We start from the raw sequence: 18,601 nt of genomic DNA, 5'->3' as shown, positions 1-18,601 counted from the left end.
TCTTAGAAAATTTGAGGCTCAGAATGTGCTTCTGGAGCTGGGAGATAGAATCCCTGAGTTCATCATTTTTTTTCATCACTTTGATTAGTGAACTTAGGAGCAACCAACTAGCTTCATTATATTCCTTGGTTCTCCACATATAGTCAAAGGTATTAGGCATAAAGTCACTAAACTCCTTGCCTCTCATGAGCAGTGAATCAGAAGTATCAGATACATTCACTTTGCATAACTCTGTATGCAGTTCACGGCAAGGACTATCAATGTTCTCCACACTCTTAGAAGTAGAGTCCCTAGCATTTTGGGGTCTAATCATATTAAGCAGGCAACTCCAGAAACCCCAAAACCATCTAAAGAAATACATCCTTAAAATTCTGTTCCACTCCTGGTACTAAAATCTGTATTAGTCAGGATTCTCTAGAGGGACAGGACTAATAAGTGAGATGTATATATAAAAGGCAGTTTATTAAGAATTGACTCACACTATCACAAGGTGAAGTCCCACAATAGGCCATCTGCAAGCTGAGGGGCAAGGAAGCCAGTCCAAGTGCAAAAACCTCAAAAGTAGGGAAGCTGACAGTGCAACCTTCAGTCTGTGGCTGATGGCCTGAGAGCCCCTGGAAAACCACTGGTGTAGGTCTATGAGTCTAAAAACTGAAGAACTTGGAGTCTAATGTTCGAGGGCAGGAAGCATCCAGCACAGGAGAAAGATGGAGGCCAGAAGACTTAGCCAGTCTAGTCCTTCCATGTTCCTCTGCCTGCTTTTGTCCTAACCATGCTGACAGCTGATTAGATGGTACCCATCCAGATTGAGGATGGATCTCCATCTTCCAGTCCATTGACTCAAATGTTAATCTCCTTTGACAACACCCTCACAGACACACCCAGGAATAATACTTTGCATCCTTCAATTCAATCAAGTTGACATTCAATATTAACCATCGCCCTACGCTTTAGGGATATAGGGTAAAACATGACTCAGTGCTGTTATCTGAGAGTATGTAATCTATTGGAAGAAAGGAAAACAGTTACATAAACATGTAAGGCTTATATCAGTATAAATTAGATAACTGCCAAGTGAGAGAGGTAGAGGTAATAAGCGCTGTCTGTGGGTGCATGTTAACCCCGTCTTAATCTCGGAAGAAGTGGCAGTGTGGAATGGTACATGGAGAAACAGAAGGGATACTTAACTGTGAGCAGATGAATGGCTCACTACAGGGGCATAGGAAGAAGATGCAAGAGCAGTGGAGTCTTTAATTGATGAACCTGGTACCAAGCTGCCAAGTCTTCATCCCAGGATTGGTACCATGCACTTGGCCATTGAAAAGACTTTGCAACCTGTGGAATAAAGAGTTGTAGCAACTTTCAAAGGCTCAGTGTGGGAACAACGTGAGAATCAACCAGGGCATGATACTCCACACTGTCTTCATATCCACTGGAGTTAGGGGAGTCCCAGAGAGGCCTCTTAGAGGGTTGGGCAACATGGAATCAGGCATAGCAGAGACTGGAGACACGAGACTCTGCAGCCAGACTGTCAGTGTTCTCTACACTATTAGAAGTGTGGAGGTCTGCCACCAATTACAGTGTGATTTTGCATAGTCACGTAATCTCTCTGGGCCTCAATTTTTTTTTTCTATTACAACAGTACCTTTCTCATGGAGTTGTAGTGATTAGATATCTAGTACCAAGACTATGCTTGTTAGCACCGAGTAAGAACTCAATAAAGGTTAGCTTTCATTGGTACTATATTACTATTCTTAGTGTTGGTGGTGGAGTTGAATCGCCTAACCTATGAGGTTGGTGCTGAGATGAAGAAAAAAATAACAGTATTTTAAGAAGTCTGGTCACCAGAAGCGGATCTTAGTAATTAAAGTAAAAGAGTGAACACTTTTACCTTCTTGTTGAAGTTAGTAAGTCTACAAAATGTTAATTCTGCATTTCATTTGGGAGGCTCTTATTGTCCTATTTGCACTTAAAAAGTCACTGAATCATTATTTTAGAACTGGAATCACATCTGAAACTTAGGCCAGTAGTTTTCAAGTTGTGCCTTGTGGGACTTTTCGTGGAAGCGGCTGAGGAGTTGCCTTGAAAGAAGGCAAAGGGAGTGGGTCTTTGGACACCCTTCCAATTCTTCTAGAGCAGAGGACATTGATTCTGTTTTATAATTGCAGCATCACATATAATTTCATTTATTAAGAGGATCCCACTTCTAAAAATAGGTTGAAAACCAGTGATTTGATCCAACCTCTCTGTTTGCATATGAGGAAATGGAATTACGGAAAGGTTAGGTGATTTTTCCAAGGTTGCAGACCATATATTAACAGAGTGGGGTCAGGAACAAAAGCCTGCTCCTTGCTGGTCCAGTGCCTGTTACTAGTTACACAATGAATGCTACCTATTGCTGTACAGTGCCAAATCATTGCACTTTTCAGATTTTAGCATAATCAAAAGAAAAAAATTAAAGTGCACTTCTAAATCAGTACTTATATGTAAGAGTTTCAAGAAACAAACTGGTATTTAACTTCGTGGTTACATATTCACCGTATTTTATTGAGTGAGGTTAGAAGAGATTGAGAAGCATGAAATGATGTTAGAAAGTAGAAATTATATGGTGAACTCAAGGTAAAGACTGTCCAAGTAAAAGAAGACAAAATAAGAAAGAAAGAGACAAAAGAACTGCCAGTGAGTTGTAATCTTAAAAGAAGGGTGTATTTAATAAAACAGGATTGATTGTTTTGAATGTGGGCTGAAAAGTCCTGCCATCTTCCATTGACTCTGCTCACAGATCTCGTTTGTGAACTGGCTTCCACGGGTAGCATTACTCTCCTAACAGCTGCAACTCCAAATTCAGCATGAAAAGGCTGGTGATTCTAAGAGGAAGGGAGTGTTTAGGCCACTTTTAATTCTACTTTTTCATTGCAAGTTTCTTGCATTGCTTGGCACAATGCTTTGCATCTGTTGGTCTCCCTTACTGGATTTCAAAACTAGGACACTTTTTCCTAACCTTGGAACCAACCATGAAAATAACCACCTCTTACCCTCATGAAGAACACTTTAAAATTTTCTCTTTTAAAAATGAAGTCTGGAGTATCTCCAAGCATCTTGTCACTCAGGCCTTCATTTCAATGCTACGCCCTTAACCACAAGGAAACTAAAATTGCCCCCTACTTGCTACTCTCTGTTTTATTTTCTAGTAGAACATACTACAATTGGAGATTACCTTGTCCATGTCTCTTGTCTCATATTTGCCTCTGCTTGACTGAAAGCTCATGGAAAGTAAGGGACCTTCACTAAGTAGCAAAGTGTTTAGGACCTAGTAAGAACTTGATCAGTTCTAACAAGTGAATGATTGGAATTCCTGTGAGAAGTCAACATGAAAATTCCTAGGTCATTAGTTTAGTTATTGGAATTCCAACACTCTGTATTGGAAAAGTGTCACTGAAAGGATAGTAAGTGGATTAAGGTTATTTATAAGAGGAAGAGGGAAGGAAAGGCATTGTCTTTACTTCAGGCATTTCAATGGCCATGATAGACCCTAAACATTGTATGGCGCATTTTGTTTTGGTTTTGTGTGCACAAGGCTTTGCCAGGTTAAGAAATGTGAATTTTCTTTTCATCCTGCTATAGAGACTTAAGGAAATTTCCCCTGTGAGTTCCTTGAGGGCAGAGAAAAATACAAATCCATTAATACATGAAAGCCCTGATTTGACCCCTAAGCAATCTATGCATGTAACAACACTGCATTTGTACCCTATACATTTATAAACATTTTAAGAAAAGAATAAGAGAAACACAAATCTTGGTCACTCCTCTCTGAAAACTGCTCTGATGTCACTTGACTGGGGGAATTAAGACCTCTTGCTGTGGCCTGTGGCCACTGTGTGCTCCCAGCTCTCCAGCCTCATTCAGGGCCACTGTGCCTGGGGTCACAGGGTTCCAGGATGTCAGCCTTCTTTCAGCTTCTCCGACTCCTCAAGCATTATTATTATTGTTGTTATTATTATTATTATTATTTTTGGCTTCCAAGGCCCATATGCATGTCTCTCTTCTTGGCACACTCTCCTCAACTTTTTTCCTGGCTAATTCCTAGTTATTTAGTTTGAGATTAAATGTCAGTCCCTCGGCTGGGCTCAGTGGCTCACACCTATAATCCCAGCACTTTGGGAGGCTGAGGTGGGCGGATCACGTGGTCAAGAGATCAAGACCATCCTGGCCAACATAGTGAAACCCTGTCTCTACTAAAAGTACAAAAAATATTAGCCAGGCATGATGGCATATGCCTGAGGTACCAATTACTCGGGAGGCTGAGGCAGGGGAATCGCTTGAACCGGGGAGGCGGATATTGCAGTGAGCTGAGATCATGCCACTGCACTCCAGTCTAGAGACAGAGCGAGATTCCATCTCAAAAAAAAAAAAAAAAAAAAAAAAAAATCACTCCCTCCCAGCGGGCTTCTCAGATACCCTCCTGCCCCCTCGTTTAAGTTGCACCCCTTGTTGTACTCTCTCATAAGCCCCATTCTTTTTCTTCTCGGCATTTATCAAATTAACAGCTTTATTTTATCATTGTGAGTGTATATGTGTGTTTAATATCTGCTTCCTGACTAAACTGTACCCTGCAGGAAGGCAAAACTGTGTCTGTGTGGCTCACTGTTAAACCTTCAGCACTTAACTCAGTGCCTGGAACATAGGAGATTCCAACTCAATATTTACTGCGTGAAGGAATCAGTGAATCTTTATGTCCTCCGTGCCTAACATAAAGTCTGCCATATACAATGGACTAAAAAATAGTATTCAACTAGAACTGAGTTAATGAGCAGATGAAGTATTAATTGTATTTTTTTACAGAGAAACAATGGTCGGTGTATCAAAAACAGAGACTCTGCTCTCAGATATGTAACATAGAACTCTCTTCATTCATTTGCCTTCATTTCAGTTAACAGAATCTGTTCATCTAAGAAGAGCGGAGACAAACTTTGTAATTGCTGTGTCTGTGTAATTCCAAAACATTTAAACAAAAAGTGAATAACTGTGGTATTCTTCCCAATGGTATATACTTGATGTATATAAAAATTTTAAAAGATTGATCGAATCTCCTTTCAGCTGGATATTTGAGTAGGCACAACCATTAGAGAATTTTCCTCTAGGGACTTACTTTAGCTCTTAAACTGTATAAACTGAACAAGCAAACTTAAGTGGATCATTATCTATAGAAGTGTAGAATTTCATCTCCCTTTGGCAAACCATTCAAACCCAGAAGTGTGTTTTACACATTCTGACAGAAGCATCTGTAATAACCAACTCTAACCTCCTTTCTTACCACTTTAGCACCCAAAAGTATATGAAAAGAGGACATGTTAAGGCTTGTTCTATTTATTAGAAAATATATAAAAGAAAATATATAAAGAGTTCTTGGCTTAAGAACTCTTTTGGCTATCAGCTCCCTGATGTGAAAAAAGTAAATAGCAAGGGGTAGCATGGAGTCTTACTCTTGTGTGACAGACAGCTTAAGAAAGACAATTGGACATAATATGACTACATGATTCAAACTGAAGTCCAGACACATCTTTTCCATAGGCCGATCTAACATTTCCTCTGTAATTTCCGCAATAACCATTTGCACCAGCATAAATGGAGAGGGTGTGAATTCTTTTGGGTGAGTAAAGGGTGTATCAATTAACTGTCCTCTGTCACCAGGATTTGGAGGCAGGCTCATGGTGACTCTTGTAAAGCTGAGGTTCACCTGTGGAGGCTGCAAAAAAAGAGGGAGGAAGAGAAAGTGAGGTTCCTCTTGGCTTTGTGCCAGGGATGTGATTAGAGGACTCTGGGAGGGCCTTCATCCTACGAGGGGTTGGAAGTGGAAATAGATGTGTATGGATGACCTGCTGATGTGTAACAGCCACTTCCACCCCGTAGTAGTAAGGGATTTAATGCCTCCACAAGGCAGGTCTCTGAAGGAGAATGACTTTTCTGTCTCAATCTTAAAAAACCCTGATGATACTGCCTGAGAGAAATACTCTCTCCTTTCTTTGTGTTCAACAAGTATGGACTTCTTTATACAAAAAGAATCCTTTTTGCTTTTGTCCCCCCATTTCACTGGAAGTCTATCCACTGGGCACCACTGTTGGTCGGCTTCCTTTCATAGATTCCTTTATGTTCCAAATTTTAAAAAGACAGTAATAGCAACAAAGTGAAATATGGATTTTAGCTAGGAAAAGCGGGGAACTGAAACTTTTTTCCTGCAATCATACTTCCCAGCTTCTTCAGCAAGGTCTGCTTGACTGGGAACATGCGTTCTGAGAACTTTACATTTCTAAACTGCTGCTAAATTGCTCCGTGCATTTATTCCTCAAACTCTCAGGGAAGATAGACTGGCTTTCAGTCTCATACCAACCGTTCTCAAGTTAATGGACCAAAAGTCATTTCCACTTGAAATACAATCCCTCTAAATGAATCATCCAACCTGGTTTTTATCTCCATTTTTTCAGAATAACTCTGAGATGATGATCCTCTGGCCATATCTTAAAAATTTCTCCTATTTTTTTTAATTTTCTTCCATTTTTTCTTTCATTTTCTATCTAAACACTGCCTTCTCTAAGAGGAATGACATTTTTGCGGGTTATCATGATATATTTTTAGCCCATTTGCCTTGACCCATAGCTCGCAACAGTTAAAGAACACTAACATATAATTGTAGAGTTTTGCCCAAGGCCATTGGCTTTGCATGTTGACAGGTGGGCAGAAGGAAGGTTGGGCATGAGAGAGACATGCTGTCCTTCTGGTGAGATCATCAATCCCATTCTTGTAACCTTCAGATCATTGCATTTGTTCAGAATCATCGGCAGAGGAAAACACCTCAAAGTTGGGAGGTCGTTGAAGAGTCAGAAACAAATGAGTCCTGGGTAATTTTTCAAAATAGGCCTTTTGTCAATTGTTAGTCAACTGTTTGTTTAATATTGTGCTTTGTTATAAGGATAGGCACTGTGGTCTCAGCGTTCTTAAGCTTTTACATTTCCATTATTTAGTTTTACCTCTACATTAGTAGAATAGATGTAGAGTAGAGTAGATGCCACCTCCAGGAACTCTACTACCAGCAGTATCTTAGATTAGAAGCTCCCTCTCTAGGACTATAATTTCTGTAACCTCCACTTCTCCCACCCCTTGTTCTTTCTGAGCCTACTTGGTCTTTGATACTTACTATAATACTTTCTATTCTTTTATCATAAACAGTTTTCTGATTTCATTTTCCTCTGGTTTCATCCTAAGCCCCATAATAAGTCACTGCAAGACTACCTTCTAGAATTTCTATGCCCTCAAGTTTTCTCCATACTTAGAGAGTCAGTCATCCACCTTGAGCCACATCCACTGTCTACTTTCTTCACTTTGATCCCCAGGCTGCCCAACCCTGCTGAAAACAAAACAAAAACAAAGAAACAAACAAAAACAAAAACAAAAAACTGGATACGATCTCAGTCTGGTCTTCAAATCCATGCTTCTCTTCCTTGACTTCTTTAGACATCAACACAATTGATGCCTCCTCTTGACCTGGGACACCCCTCCTCCTCAGTGCTTTCTTCTACCTCCCCCTGCTCTGTGTGTCTTTTACAGGCTCATCTTTCTCTTAGGCTGTCTTCCCCCAAGATGCCATCTCTCCTCTCCCTCTGTGCACTCAGGCAGGCTCCCTTGTCAACCCCCAAAGCTGCTTCTCCAGACCCCAGTGTTTCTCTGAGCTCCAGGTCCACAATTCGCTAAGGTCCATGTGGATGTCCCTCACCATTTCAAACTTCCCTTCCACAGAGAGTCCCTGGTTTTCACTACCATAGCATATTAAAATACCATGCATTTCCCTTCATACCCTAATCACAACTTTGTTTCTTTTTTTTATTTTGTGTTTTAAAAAGTATCTTCTGCCCGCATATGTTGTAAGCTCCTTTTGAGAAAGACACATTGCTGTCCTGGTCATTACTATATTCTTATCAACTAGTAGGGGCTGTGGTCGGGGCTTGTGTTAGTCCGTTTTGTGCTGCTATAAAGGAATACCTGACACCAGGTAATTTATAAAGAAAAGAGGTTTTATTTGGCTCAGGGTTTTGCAAGCTGTGCAAGAAGCGTGGCGCCAGCATCTACTTCTGGTGAGGCCTGAGGAAGCTTTTACTCATGGTGGAAGGCAAAGAGACAGCAGGCGTTTCACATGGCAAAGGAGAGAGCAAGAGAGATGCCAGGCTCCTTAAACAACCTGCTCTCCCATGAACTGAAAGAGGAAGAACTCACTCATTATGGAAAGATGGCACCAAACCAGTTGTGAGGGATCCACCCCGAACACCTCCCACCAGGCCCCACCTCCAGCACTGCCATCAAATTTCAATGTGAGATTTGGAGGGGACACACATCTACACTTTATCAGTGCTCAATAAACTCACTGAATGTAGAACAGTGATAGAAGGCGGGTGGGGGGGGGGCAAGTGTAGGCGACAGGACAAATTTGGCCTGTTACTGCTTTTGTAAATAAAGTTTTATTTATTTACAAAATAAATAAATAAATACAGTCGTAATCATTGGTTACATTTTGTTCACAGCTGCTTTTGCATGAAAACATCAGAGCGAGACTCCATCTCAAAACAAACAAACAAAAACAAACAAACAAAAAAAAAACACACATCAGAGTTGAGTAGATGCCACAGAGACTGTAATGGCCCCACAAAGCCTAAAATAGTTGTCCTGTGGTCTTTTACAGAAAAAGTCTGATATAAAGGACAGTCTCACAGCACAGAGAAAAAGCATATAACCCAAAGGAGGGAAGAGTAGAGCATAGTGGAACTGCAAAGAAGTTTCCCTGGACCCAGTCTGTGCCATGAAGGATGAGAAGGACACATCCAAGGGCAGGATGTGGGTGAGGTGGGGTGGGCAGTGGTGATCCAAGCAGACAGCACGGGCAGGTGTTCTGAAAAACTTGCCTTTGTTCACAAGTATCCTGCAGTATAAACCGCAAGGTGGGCAGTAAGAAATGGACTCTTGAAGAGATTGGACAAGGGCCAGAAACCCAAGGGCATTGCTAAGGAGTTTGTGCCTTAGCCCATCCAGGGCCCTAGCAGCTTTCACCGATGCTTCTGAGTTCCTGGAGGCTCCAGCCTCAGGCTACCTTCCCATATTCTCTGCAAATAATATCACATTTGTTTACTAAAGAATTAACCTCTCAGAATTTCTGCATTCACATTTATTTCTTCTCATATCCTTGAGTTAGAAAAAGGTATTTCTGTCCTGTGATGATATTGATTCTGCATTCATCTGTTTTCATTACTCTCTCCTTCCCTCCCTCCCTCAGTCCCTCCCTTAGTCTGTCTCATTCTACCATCTATTCCTTTAGACCTTCTGACATTTAACATCTTGGTTGCTCCTGTCCAGCCACACCTCTGACCGTTCAACCATTTGTCCTCTTGATTGGACCATTTCACCTCGTCCTCTCATGCTGGAGATGCTGTCGCTCCCAAATTGCCTCCCTCTGACAGTTTCTCACCCCTTCCTCCTTTGCTCTCTCCCTCTCTCTTTCAATGTTTCTCTCCCTCAATCTCTCTTTCTCTTTCCCCTTCTCTCAATCTTTCTCTTCCTCAGTCTCTCTCCCATTCTCTTTCTCTTAATCTCTCTTCCTCTTTCTCTTACCCTCTCTTTCTCTCAATCTCTCCCTCTTTCTCTCTCTCAATCTGTTTCTCTCATCTCTCTTTCTCTCTCCTTCTTTCTCTCTGTCTCTGTCTCTCTCTTTCTTCCCTAGTGAACTCACTCGCTTTTCCAGTTTCAATGATTTCTATTCAGATATCTCCAAAATCTGTATTTCTGGATATTTTATGCTTTCATGGGGGCAGTGTAAATTGGTATAACCTTTTTGGAAGGCGTTTTGGCAATACTTAGTAAATGGTTAAATGTTTATACCCCTTGATTCTGCTATTGTATGTGTAAGGATTTTTTTTCTGCATACTTTTGTAAGTGTAGAAAATATATGTATAGGAATAATTGCACATTGTTTGTTGTAGCTGAAAATTAGAAATAATATAAATGCCTATAATAAGAGTCCTTAAATACATGTGAACACAGTGAAATACCAGGCACCCATTTAAAGGATGAGGTATATTTTAACAAATTTATTTGAAAAGATGCCCACTCTTAGTAAGTGGGGAAAAAAAAAAAACCTCATCAAATTGATATATTTAGCACTGTCCCTCTCTCAAGTTTCAGACCCACGTTATCAATTTTCTGTTGTCGTCTTGACTTAGTCTCGTGAAATTTTAGCTCAATCATTTTTAAGGGAAGTTGTTTTCTTCTACTAGCAAATGACAAATCTCTGAATTTCCCTCTTTCTGCTAATTTCTCGCTTTCTTTTATCATCTTTTCATCCATCCTAACATACAGTTCCAGAGGAGTCTTTAAATCCTTCCTCATTGCCAACACCCAGGATCATTCACCAAAATCTGTTGATTTTTCCTTCAGATCAACAAAGGATTTTCAGAACAGCCCGGATTTCTCTTTATCACCACGGTGCTGTCTCATGTCTTCTCTCCCCTTCCTCCTACCTGCCGTCTCTTCCAGACTCTTCTCTCTCCCCCACCCTCCTTTGTGCACTGATGCCAAATTAGTCACAACAAAAGTGTTTACATGATCGTTTCACCCACTGGTAAGCTCTTAATGGTCTTCCCTTACACATTATCTCCCGTTTCATCTCAGGAGCCTTTTATTAACCACTCTTCACAGTCTGACTCAGCCCTCTTTGCCAGTTTCTGTCTTTACAAATAGCGAACTCTACCAACTAGATCACTCAAGATTCCCTGAACAGGCCTTCTCTTCTCCCACCTCTTGGCCTTTCTGATACCATTTAATCTTTCTGGAAATTCCTCAAATTTCTTTCCTTCTCACTCAGTCAACGTTTTGAGACCCACATTAAATGCTACATACTATTTGTTCCTTTACTAATCATGCCAGTTGGAAATGATTCAAATCTGTAAAGCAGGGTGCTATAGAATTACATTTCTTATAGCCCTTTGGTCATTTGGGAGCAATGTCTAACATAATGTCCTCCAAGTTCATCCATGTTGTTGCAAATGACAGGATTTCCTTCTTGTTAAAGGGTGAATAGCATTCCGTTGTACATATATTCCACATTTTCTTTTTTCTACTCATCTGTTGATGGTCACCCAGGTTGATTCCATATCTTGGCTATTGTGAATAATGCTACAATGAACTTGGGAGTGCAGATATCTCTTCAACATGTTGATTTCATCTTCTTTGGATATATACACAGTAGTGGGATTATTGGATCAAATGATAATTATATTTCTAATTTTGGGCGGGGTCCTCTGTAGTACTTCCATAATGGTTTTAGTAATTTACATATTCAACAACAATGTGCCAGGGTTTGCTTTTCCTCATGTCCTCGCCAACGAGCCTGATATTCTTATTTGCCTCTTAGTGCTTCGGCTTTTCCCTCATGACTTAATGGTGACTCGCTTGAGACTACTTGAAATAATTAGTTGGGATGGTGAGGACATACCCTTCTGCTGTCACCCTTTGCCACAAGATGGAGTCACTTCGTAAACAAAGAAGTTTTACTTGGTCTTCCATGCTCAAGACCCTTTTACATTTCATCTCTTAATATTTCATGGCCAAAAACTGTTGGTTCTTCCAATCTTATAAGGCCATTTATCTTTGATCTTGCTCCATTCCCTTCCATTTTTGCTTGAGAACCATTCAGTTCTTGCCCAATCTCACATCTTTCTTGCAACACCTTACCAATGGCTGCCAGAGTGTCCACTACACACTATTGGTCTCATTCTGACCACCTCCCCAGGCATGTAGTCTACCTGCCAAGTTCTTTCAGAGCAGATAGTTTGCAATGTTGTAACAGGGCTCCCTAGCTTGCTATGTTTTCTTCCTACCTGGCATTAGGAATAAACATTTTTCATGGCAGTATTCACTTCCAGTACCAATTTCTTTTTTAATTTACATGGGCTAACTGCTATATCAAACAACCATCAAATCCCAATGGCTTAATTGCAACTGACAGTACAATGTGGTGTTTCTGTCTATATACTCATTCAGACACACAGAGTTTAAGTAATTGGTTCAAGGTCACAAAGTTAGTAAATAGTGGCATCAAGGTTTGAACCCAGGCAGCTGGACTCAAGAGTCTAAACAACTTTCATTTTAAATTTTGCATCTTTCAAGATATATCACTTACAGTTTCCATCTTCATCACTTTCTTCCATACTTCAGAGCTGCATATGTAAACCTCTTGATCATATAAATATTTATGGATTCTCAGCATTTTGAGCACATGCTGAGAGATTTTGTAGTGTTGAAGACAAAGAAGCTCTTTAAATACATCCAATCTTGCCACTATTGATTTTGAATAGCATCTTAATTTGTTACTTTTTAAAAACCATATTGTACTTTTTTTCAGGACAGCTAAATTAAATGTCTTATGTTGATCCCCTGGGTTTTCTCAGTTTCCATTTATCAGTTTCCTTTTATATGAAGAGATGCTAATGGGTAACCTTACATTTTGTAAGGCATATTTTTGAAGATATACAAGTGAGAGTTTGGTCTGCACACCCTCATTAGAGCTCTTTATTTTCCATGTGGAGGAAGAGATGCCTTAGGGCTTCTGAAAAAACAGGCTTTTATTTTTATAGAGAAGAAACTTCCAGAACATGCCACGAGCAAATGCTCTGTCAAGTCTAGTTCTTTCCCCCATTACTTAAGTGCAAATGGACCACATTTGAAGAGGATAAGTAGCAGAACAAGGCTCCCCACAAGGGGATTTTGAGGTGCTCTGAAAACCAGACTGACATAATCCGTAGAGAAGTTCATCACTGCAGGCTGTCACGTCTCACAGCGGGAGTCATAGGCTGGTCTGCTTGATAAACTACTCCTGATCTATAACTGGAGCTGTGTGCTTCCTTTAAAAATAAATCTTGTTTTTCCATACCCCACGTGCTTCTCAGCCTCAGGAGCACCTCATGGATTTAGACTAATTTTGTCTTTTACAGTCATGTTACCTCCAGATTTGTAGTAATCACCCCATTTCTGATGCCAGCGATCCATCCATACCCACTGAAACTGAGCTCTAGTCTGACTTGCTCCTTGAAGTTAGTATAGAGTATTTTGGCTAGACTTTGAAAATGAAGCCCTGACCACAATGCATAATGACCTCAGTAGACACTGAAGAGTTTCTTTGCATCAGGCAGGTGACAAGTATCTATCTCATTTTCAAAGTCCACATAGATTTGTGCCAGATTGTAGGTTGACAAATCACTTTTTCACTAGCTCACGTGGCAAGCCTTTTCACCTTGTAAAAATGCTAGTGAAAGACCCATAGTTACCACATAATTGGCCAGTCATTGAGACTCAGGCAACATTTGGATAATTTAACAAAACTATCATCAGAGTCATCAAAGTACATAATTTTTACTTATTATACAAATAGTGGATTCGCTAAAGTGCTTAGACCAACTAAGTTGCTCCCATTGAAAAACAGAGTGATTTTATTCGTAAGAGTATATCAAGATAAACTTCTTGTAGCCTCTAAACAGCACTGCTTAGAAAAGTGCAGCTTCATTGCTTTGAATATCCTCCCAGAAGTCCTCGCAGTTCAGATGCACACCACCAAAACATGAAACACATGTGTTTGCATGGAAGGTAGGCTCTGGGGTCTTCCTATCATAATATGTCTATGATTAATAGTCAACATATGCCCTCTCCACATCCCCTAAAGGAACATACACACACACACACACACACACACACACACACACACACACACACGTGTGAGAACTGAATTGAGAGTTTGGGGTATACACCATCCCTGAGGGTACAGTCTACAGCTCCTAATGCGTGCCGTAGAGCAAGCGTTATATTGTTGACAAGTAATAATTGCTGGTTAGGAATAACAGGGTATCCAACGAGAAGAGGCTCAGAAAAATACACTCTTGCTGGAAGAGTCAAGAACGAGCTCTTCATGGGAAACTATGGGAGACGATTGAAAAAGGACAAGAAGAAAGGAGAATTGTTAAGTCTCCACTTTCTCAGTTTCTGAACTGAACTTTTGCTCACAGCAGGTGAATACAGGCTCCCTCCCACACTGAGACTTCCTCCCCTGCCGGTGTGCAGTCTGTTAAGTAAACAGAGACTTTATACTGAGAAAGGAACATTTCTCTATTTTGGCTATGAGTTGTTATTTTTAAAGCTTCATCCTCCAAGCATTTTCCCCTATCCTTGTTTATTTTTTCACTAGAAAGAAGATGAACTACTTAAAAAAAAATTCAACTCCATGACAAGAAGAACCCACTTCTAGTATGTTCTCCCCACTCAATGCCAGTGGAGCCTTTGGTGTGAGCACTCTGTCGGCCCCACATTGGGCAGCATACCTCTTGAAGTTCCTGCTCTGCTTCTATGGAGCTTCCATGCATCCAGATTTTCATAGTCAAAGCAAAATGCACATGGCAGTTTTTTCTGACTCCTTCAAGTTAAAAGGCCAGCCTCTCCCTTGACATATCCATGTATTTATCAGTATATCTATAGGTAATACTTAAAGGTGGTCCTTACTGTGTGCCACACTCCATTCCATGAACTTTACATAAAAAACCTCATTTCACTTTATTTGGGAACAGGATGACAATTGCTTCAATATTGAGATGGGTTGAATCTGGGGAGACTGACGTTAGATGCAAAAAGCTCTCTTTCTAGACCTTTTCCTGTGTCTTGCACCTGGCTTTCTCCTTGTCTGTCTTGTTCCCATTCTAGATCTCTTTATTGACAGTGCCCATGGCTTTCTTCTCGGTACTCTAATGTTGAGCATAAGGACTAGTATGTAATAGGCTCTCAGTAAATCTTGTTGAATGAATTAAAGTAGAGCAAGAATTAAAGACAGAGAAGATCTTCTTGTTGGAATTCTTTCTTTGGGTTGGTAAGCAATGTGATTTGACGTAACAATCTCGAGTCCTAATCCCCTCATTTGGAAAATGGAAATAATAATGCTAATCTTAGAGGTCACTCGTAAGAAGTATATGAATATATCAGAAGTAATCAACATTTTTTAAGTCAAAGAAAAGAACATCTGTGAAAAAGATGGAAAACTAATGAGCTACTTGAAAAAATATTAATTGGATCTTTTTCTCATACCTTACACCAAAATAAATCCCCCAAAATGGTTGCGCAACATTGTGAATATACTGAAATCCATTGATTCACACTCTTTAAATGGGCAAATGATATGTTATGTGGTTATCTTTCAATAAAATTGTTATACAAATGAATAAACCCCAGAAGATCAAAAATTTAAACATGAAAACATGGAAGTATACTAGAAGGAAATATAAGATAATTTTTATATGTTATGTTATATATATTTATATGTAAATTTTTTATTTGTCTTTGCTTTTAAAAGCAAGACGTAATGTTCTAGAGCCATAAATGAAACATTCGGTAAATTTAATTCTCTATTAAATGTTTTGCAGAAGAAAATACCAGAAAAAAAACAGAAGAAAAAACAAACAAAAAAAAAACCCTAAGAAAAACAATTAAAAATACATATGACAAATGGCCTATTACTATAGTATTTAAAGAACTCTTAAAAATCTATGTGACAATGACATATAACAGAAAAATATGTGCAAAGGACAAGAGCAGGCAGTTTAGAGAAAGCCTATACGAATATATTCTCTTATCAACAGTCTATTGTATAAGCTATTTGAAAGCAATGTTTGAACTATCAAAATTTAAAATTCATAAGCCCTTTTATCTAGCAATTCTATTTCTAAGAATTTATTCTATAGCTATCTGTACACGTATCCAAAGACATAAACACAAGGATAGTCATTGAATGAAATGTTTTTAATGACAAAATACTTGAAAAGAAAGAAATGTCACCCAAGAAAGAAGTGATTAAGGAAAGTTTAGCATTCTGTTCAGTGAAAACATACTGAGCTGTCAAAAAAAGTTGATGGAGAACTCCAAGATCTATTAACTAGAAACAAAGCAAGGTGCTAAACAATGTGTTTAGTTTTAATTTATTTATTTTAATTGTTTATATATTTCACAAATCTATATCTGTGCATGCATAAAATATTTTAACTTCTTTCTAACCCCCTCAAACACATCATGCCAAAATTCAACCTGTGATTAAAAAAAAAAAAAAAAATGAATGAATTCCTTTCGTGTGTAGTATCTCATTCAAATTCTTCAACAACCCTATGGAAAAGATATAGACACATGTTTTTAAGTACTGCATGTTATGAACCTTTGGTTTGCTTATTTAATAGTTGCAACTACTAATGTTAAATTCTTGATGCCAAGGTTAAAAGCCTGGACTTCTAAAAATGTCGTGATCTGACATTTTTCTGTTTTCCCAGATTAATCTGCCACCTCCTGACTTCCAACACACTGCTCTATGTTCTTTCATGCTCCTCCTCACATGTTTAGGACCCTCTTCCAAGGAGGCATTCGCACCTCTGCTTGATGAAACCCTACATTATCTTTTTTTTTTTTTTTTTTTTTTGAGACGGAGTCTCACGCTGTTGCCCAGGCTGGAGTGCAGTGGCGCGATCTCGGCTCACTGCAAGCTCCGCCTCCCGGGTTCCCGCCATTCTCCTGCCTCAGCCTCCTGAGTAGCTGGGACTACAGGCGCCCGCCACCGCGCCCGGCTAATTTTTTGTATTTTTAGTAGAGACGGGGTTTCACTGTGGTCTCGATCTCCTGACCTTGTGATCCACCCGCCTCGGCCTCCCAAAGTGCTGGGATTACAGGCTTGAGCCACCGCGCCCGGCCTACATTATCTTAAAGCGTCCACTCGAATGCCACCTACTAGGCGAATACTTACATACCATCCCCTGCAACACCAAGGGACTCAGCCCAACTATAGCCCATAGTTATTGTAGTTGTTCTTGTACTTCAAAAGTACCACGAAACACATCTATCAGGACTTGTTATATTAGTTGAAGGCCATGAGCATCTTGAGCCGAGGCCGTGTTTTTATTCCCAGAACTACCACATTGTTTAGAATATAGTAGCAGATCAATATACGTGTATTAGATAAATCATTTATCCAAATCTTCATCATTTTCAATTACCCATAGGTTGAAGAATTCCATATTTAACATGGCAGACTTGAGGACTGAACTATCTACCTCTTCTAAGAAGTTGAAATGATAATGTTTTATTGATGGGAAATTATATTTTTGTTTTGCCTTCTGGAATTCAAATCAATGTTCATACTCCATGAAGACAATGGCTGATAGTTTTTTGTTAAAGATTTAGAACCAGTGGATTTTTATGAATGTGAACCCTTTCATGTCTTGTGGAAGATTTTCTATTTTTTAATCTTTTTATTTGTTTTTGCTATGTTTTCACAGGAACCAGGGAAAATGTGTAGAGGGCATGGTGGAGATCTTCGACATGTTACTGGCCACATCATCTCGGTTCCGCATGATGAATCTGCAGGGAGAGGAGTTTGTGTGCCTCAAATCTATTATTTTGCTTAATTCTGGTGAGTTGATAACATGAGAGAACTCAATGCTGGATTAAACATTTATTTGTATTTTTCAACCAGATACAATCTACCCACTCCAAAGGCATAATGTCATAAATAGAAAGAAACTACTGACACACATTTAAAATAACTTACCAACATTGCAGATTCCTTATAGAGGTAGAACCATGCTAGCCGAATAGACGCATGAAAAATTGTAATTTGGCATTAAATCAAATGGCCTTTGAGCTGAAATTTTTGTATACTTTCACAGATATGAGGATGTTTTTGTTCAAATGGTACATGTATATAGACATATGTTAGTTGATAGTTATATTATGTCTGAAAATAAGTAGACCAAGTAACTCTGCTAAGAAATTGTGACCAATTCCAGGCTCCAGATAGTAAAGAAAGAGGGTTATTTGAGACAGACCATGTTTCTGGTCGAAACTGATTAGCTAAAAATATAGTTGGCTTAGAGATAGAAAAACCTGTTTCTAAAACAGAAGAATGTGGAATGCAATAAATTGTCCAGCTGACAGAGCATTTTCCATTTGCTCTATGAAGTCTAATTCTACTGCCCCTTCGTATTTATTTACTTGAGAAAGCTTAGCTAAGAGCAACATCTGGTTTGTTTTGTTTGTTTGTTTTGTTTTTTAATGTAGTGAGGTTGGCTGTTGTATAAAGAAAGAGTCACTCTATGTCACCCAGATGGAAACTATGGTTCAGCCTGATTTAGTGCACTGACTCCTCCCAGCCTCTTGGTATTTGGATCTAAGCTCTAGCTCTACAGCCTCTGGGACCTAAAGCTCACATTGGGTATCAGCTGTACAGCAGCTCCCCTTAAGCTCCACCTTTCCCCCTGGCTCTAACTCCACTTTGTGCCTCATTCCTCATTCTCACATAGAAATCACAGCCATTTTGAAGCCCTGGGCCTGACTTAGTTTCTTATGCCATTAGACATAGTCTCAAATTCTTCAATAGCTCAACTGCAGCTTGTATTGATCACATATATAGAGAATCAGCACTTCCTTGTCTTTGCACGTGTTTTTGTCTCTTTCTGATGAGTGCCAATCCCTTCCCACTTGCCCTAACAAT

The 18,601-nt window shown here is 39.6% G+C and overlaps 1 protein-coding gene across 13 annotated transcripts in view; it reads left to right on the top strand.

Annotated features, from left to right (window-relative positions):
* The window catches only part of ESR1 (estrogen receptor 1), a 435,454-nt gene that overhangs the window by 375,723 nt on the left and 41,130 nt on the right, over positions 1-18,601 (top strand). For all 13 annotated transcript variants that reach the window (XM_050786870.1, XM_050786863.1, XM_050786861.1 and 10 more), the window contains one exon: positions 17,388-17,521. In XM_050786870.1, the coding sequence (XP_050642827.1) occupies positions 17,388-17,521 (134 nt within the window). The remainder of the gene's footprint in view (positions 1-17,387; positions 17,522-18,601) is intronic.

Source organism: Macaca thibetana, chromosome 4 (genome assembly GCF_024542745.1).
Source record: "Macaca thibetana thibetana isolate TM-01 chromosome 4, ASM2454274v1, whole genome shotgun sequence".
Lineage (NCBI taxonomy): Eukaryota > Metazoa > Chordata > Mammalia > Primates > Cercopithecidae > Macaca > Macaca thibetana.
The sequence above is the reverse complement of the archived record's forward strand: the minus strand, read 5'-3'. Positions and strand labels throughout refer to the sequence as shown.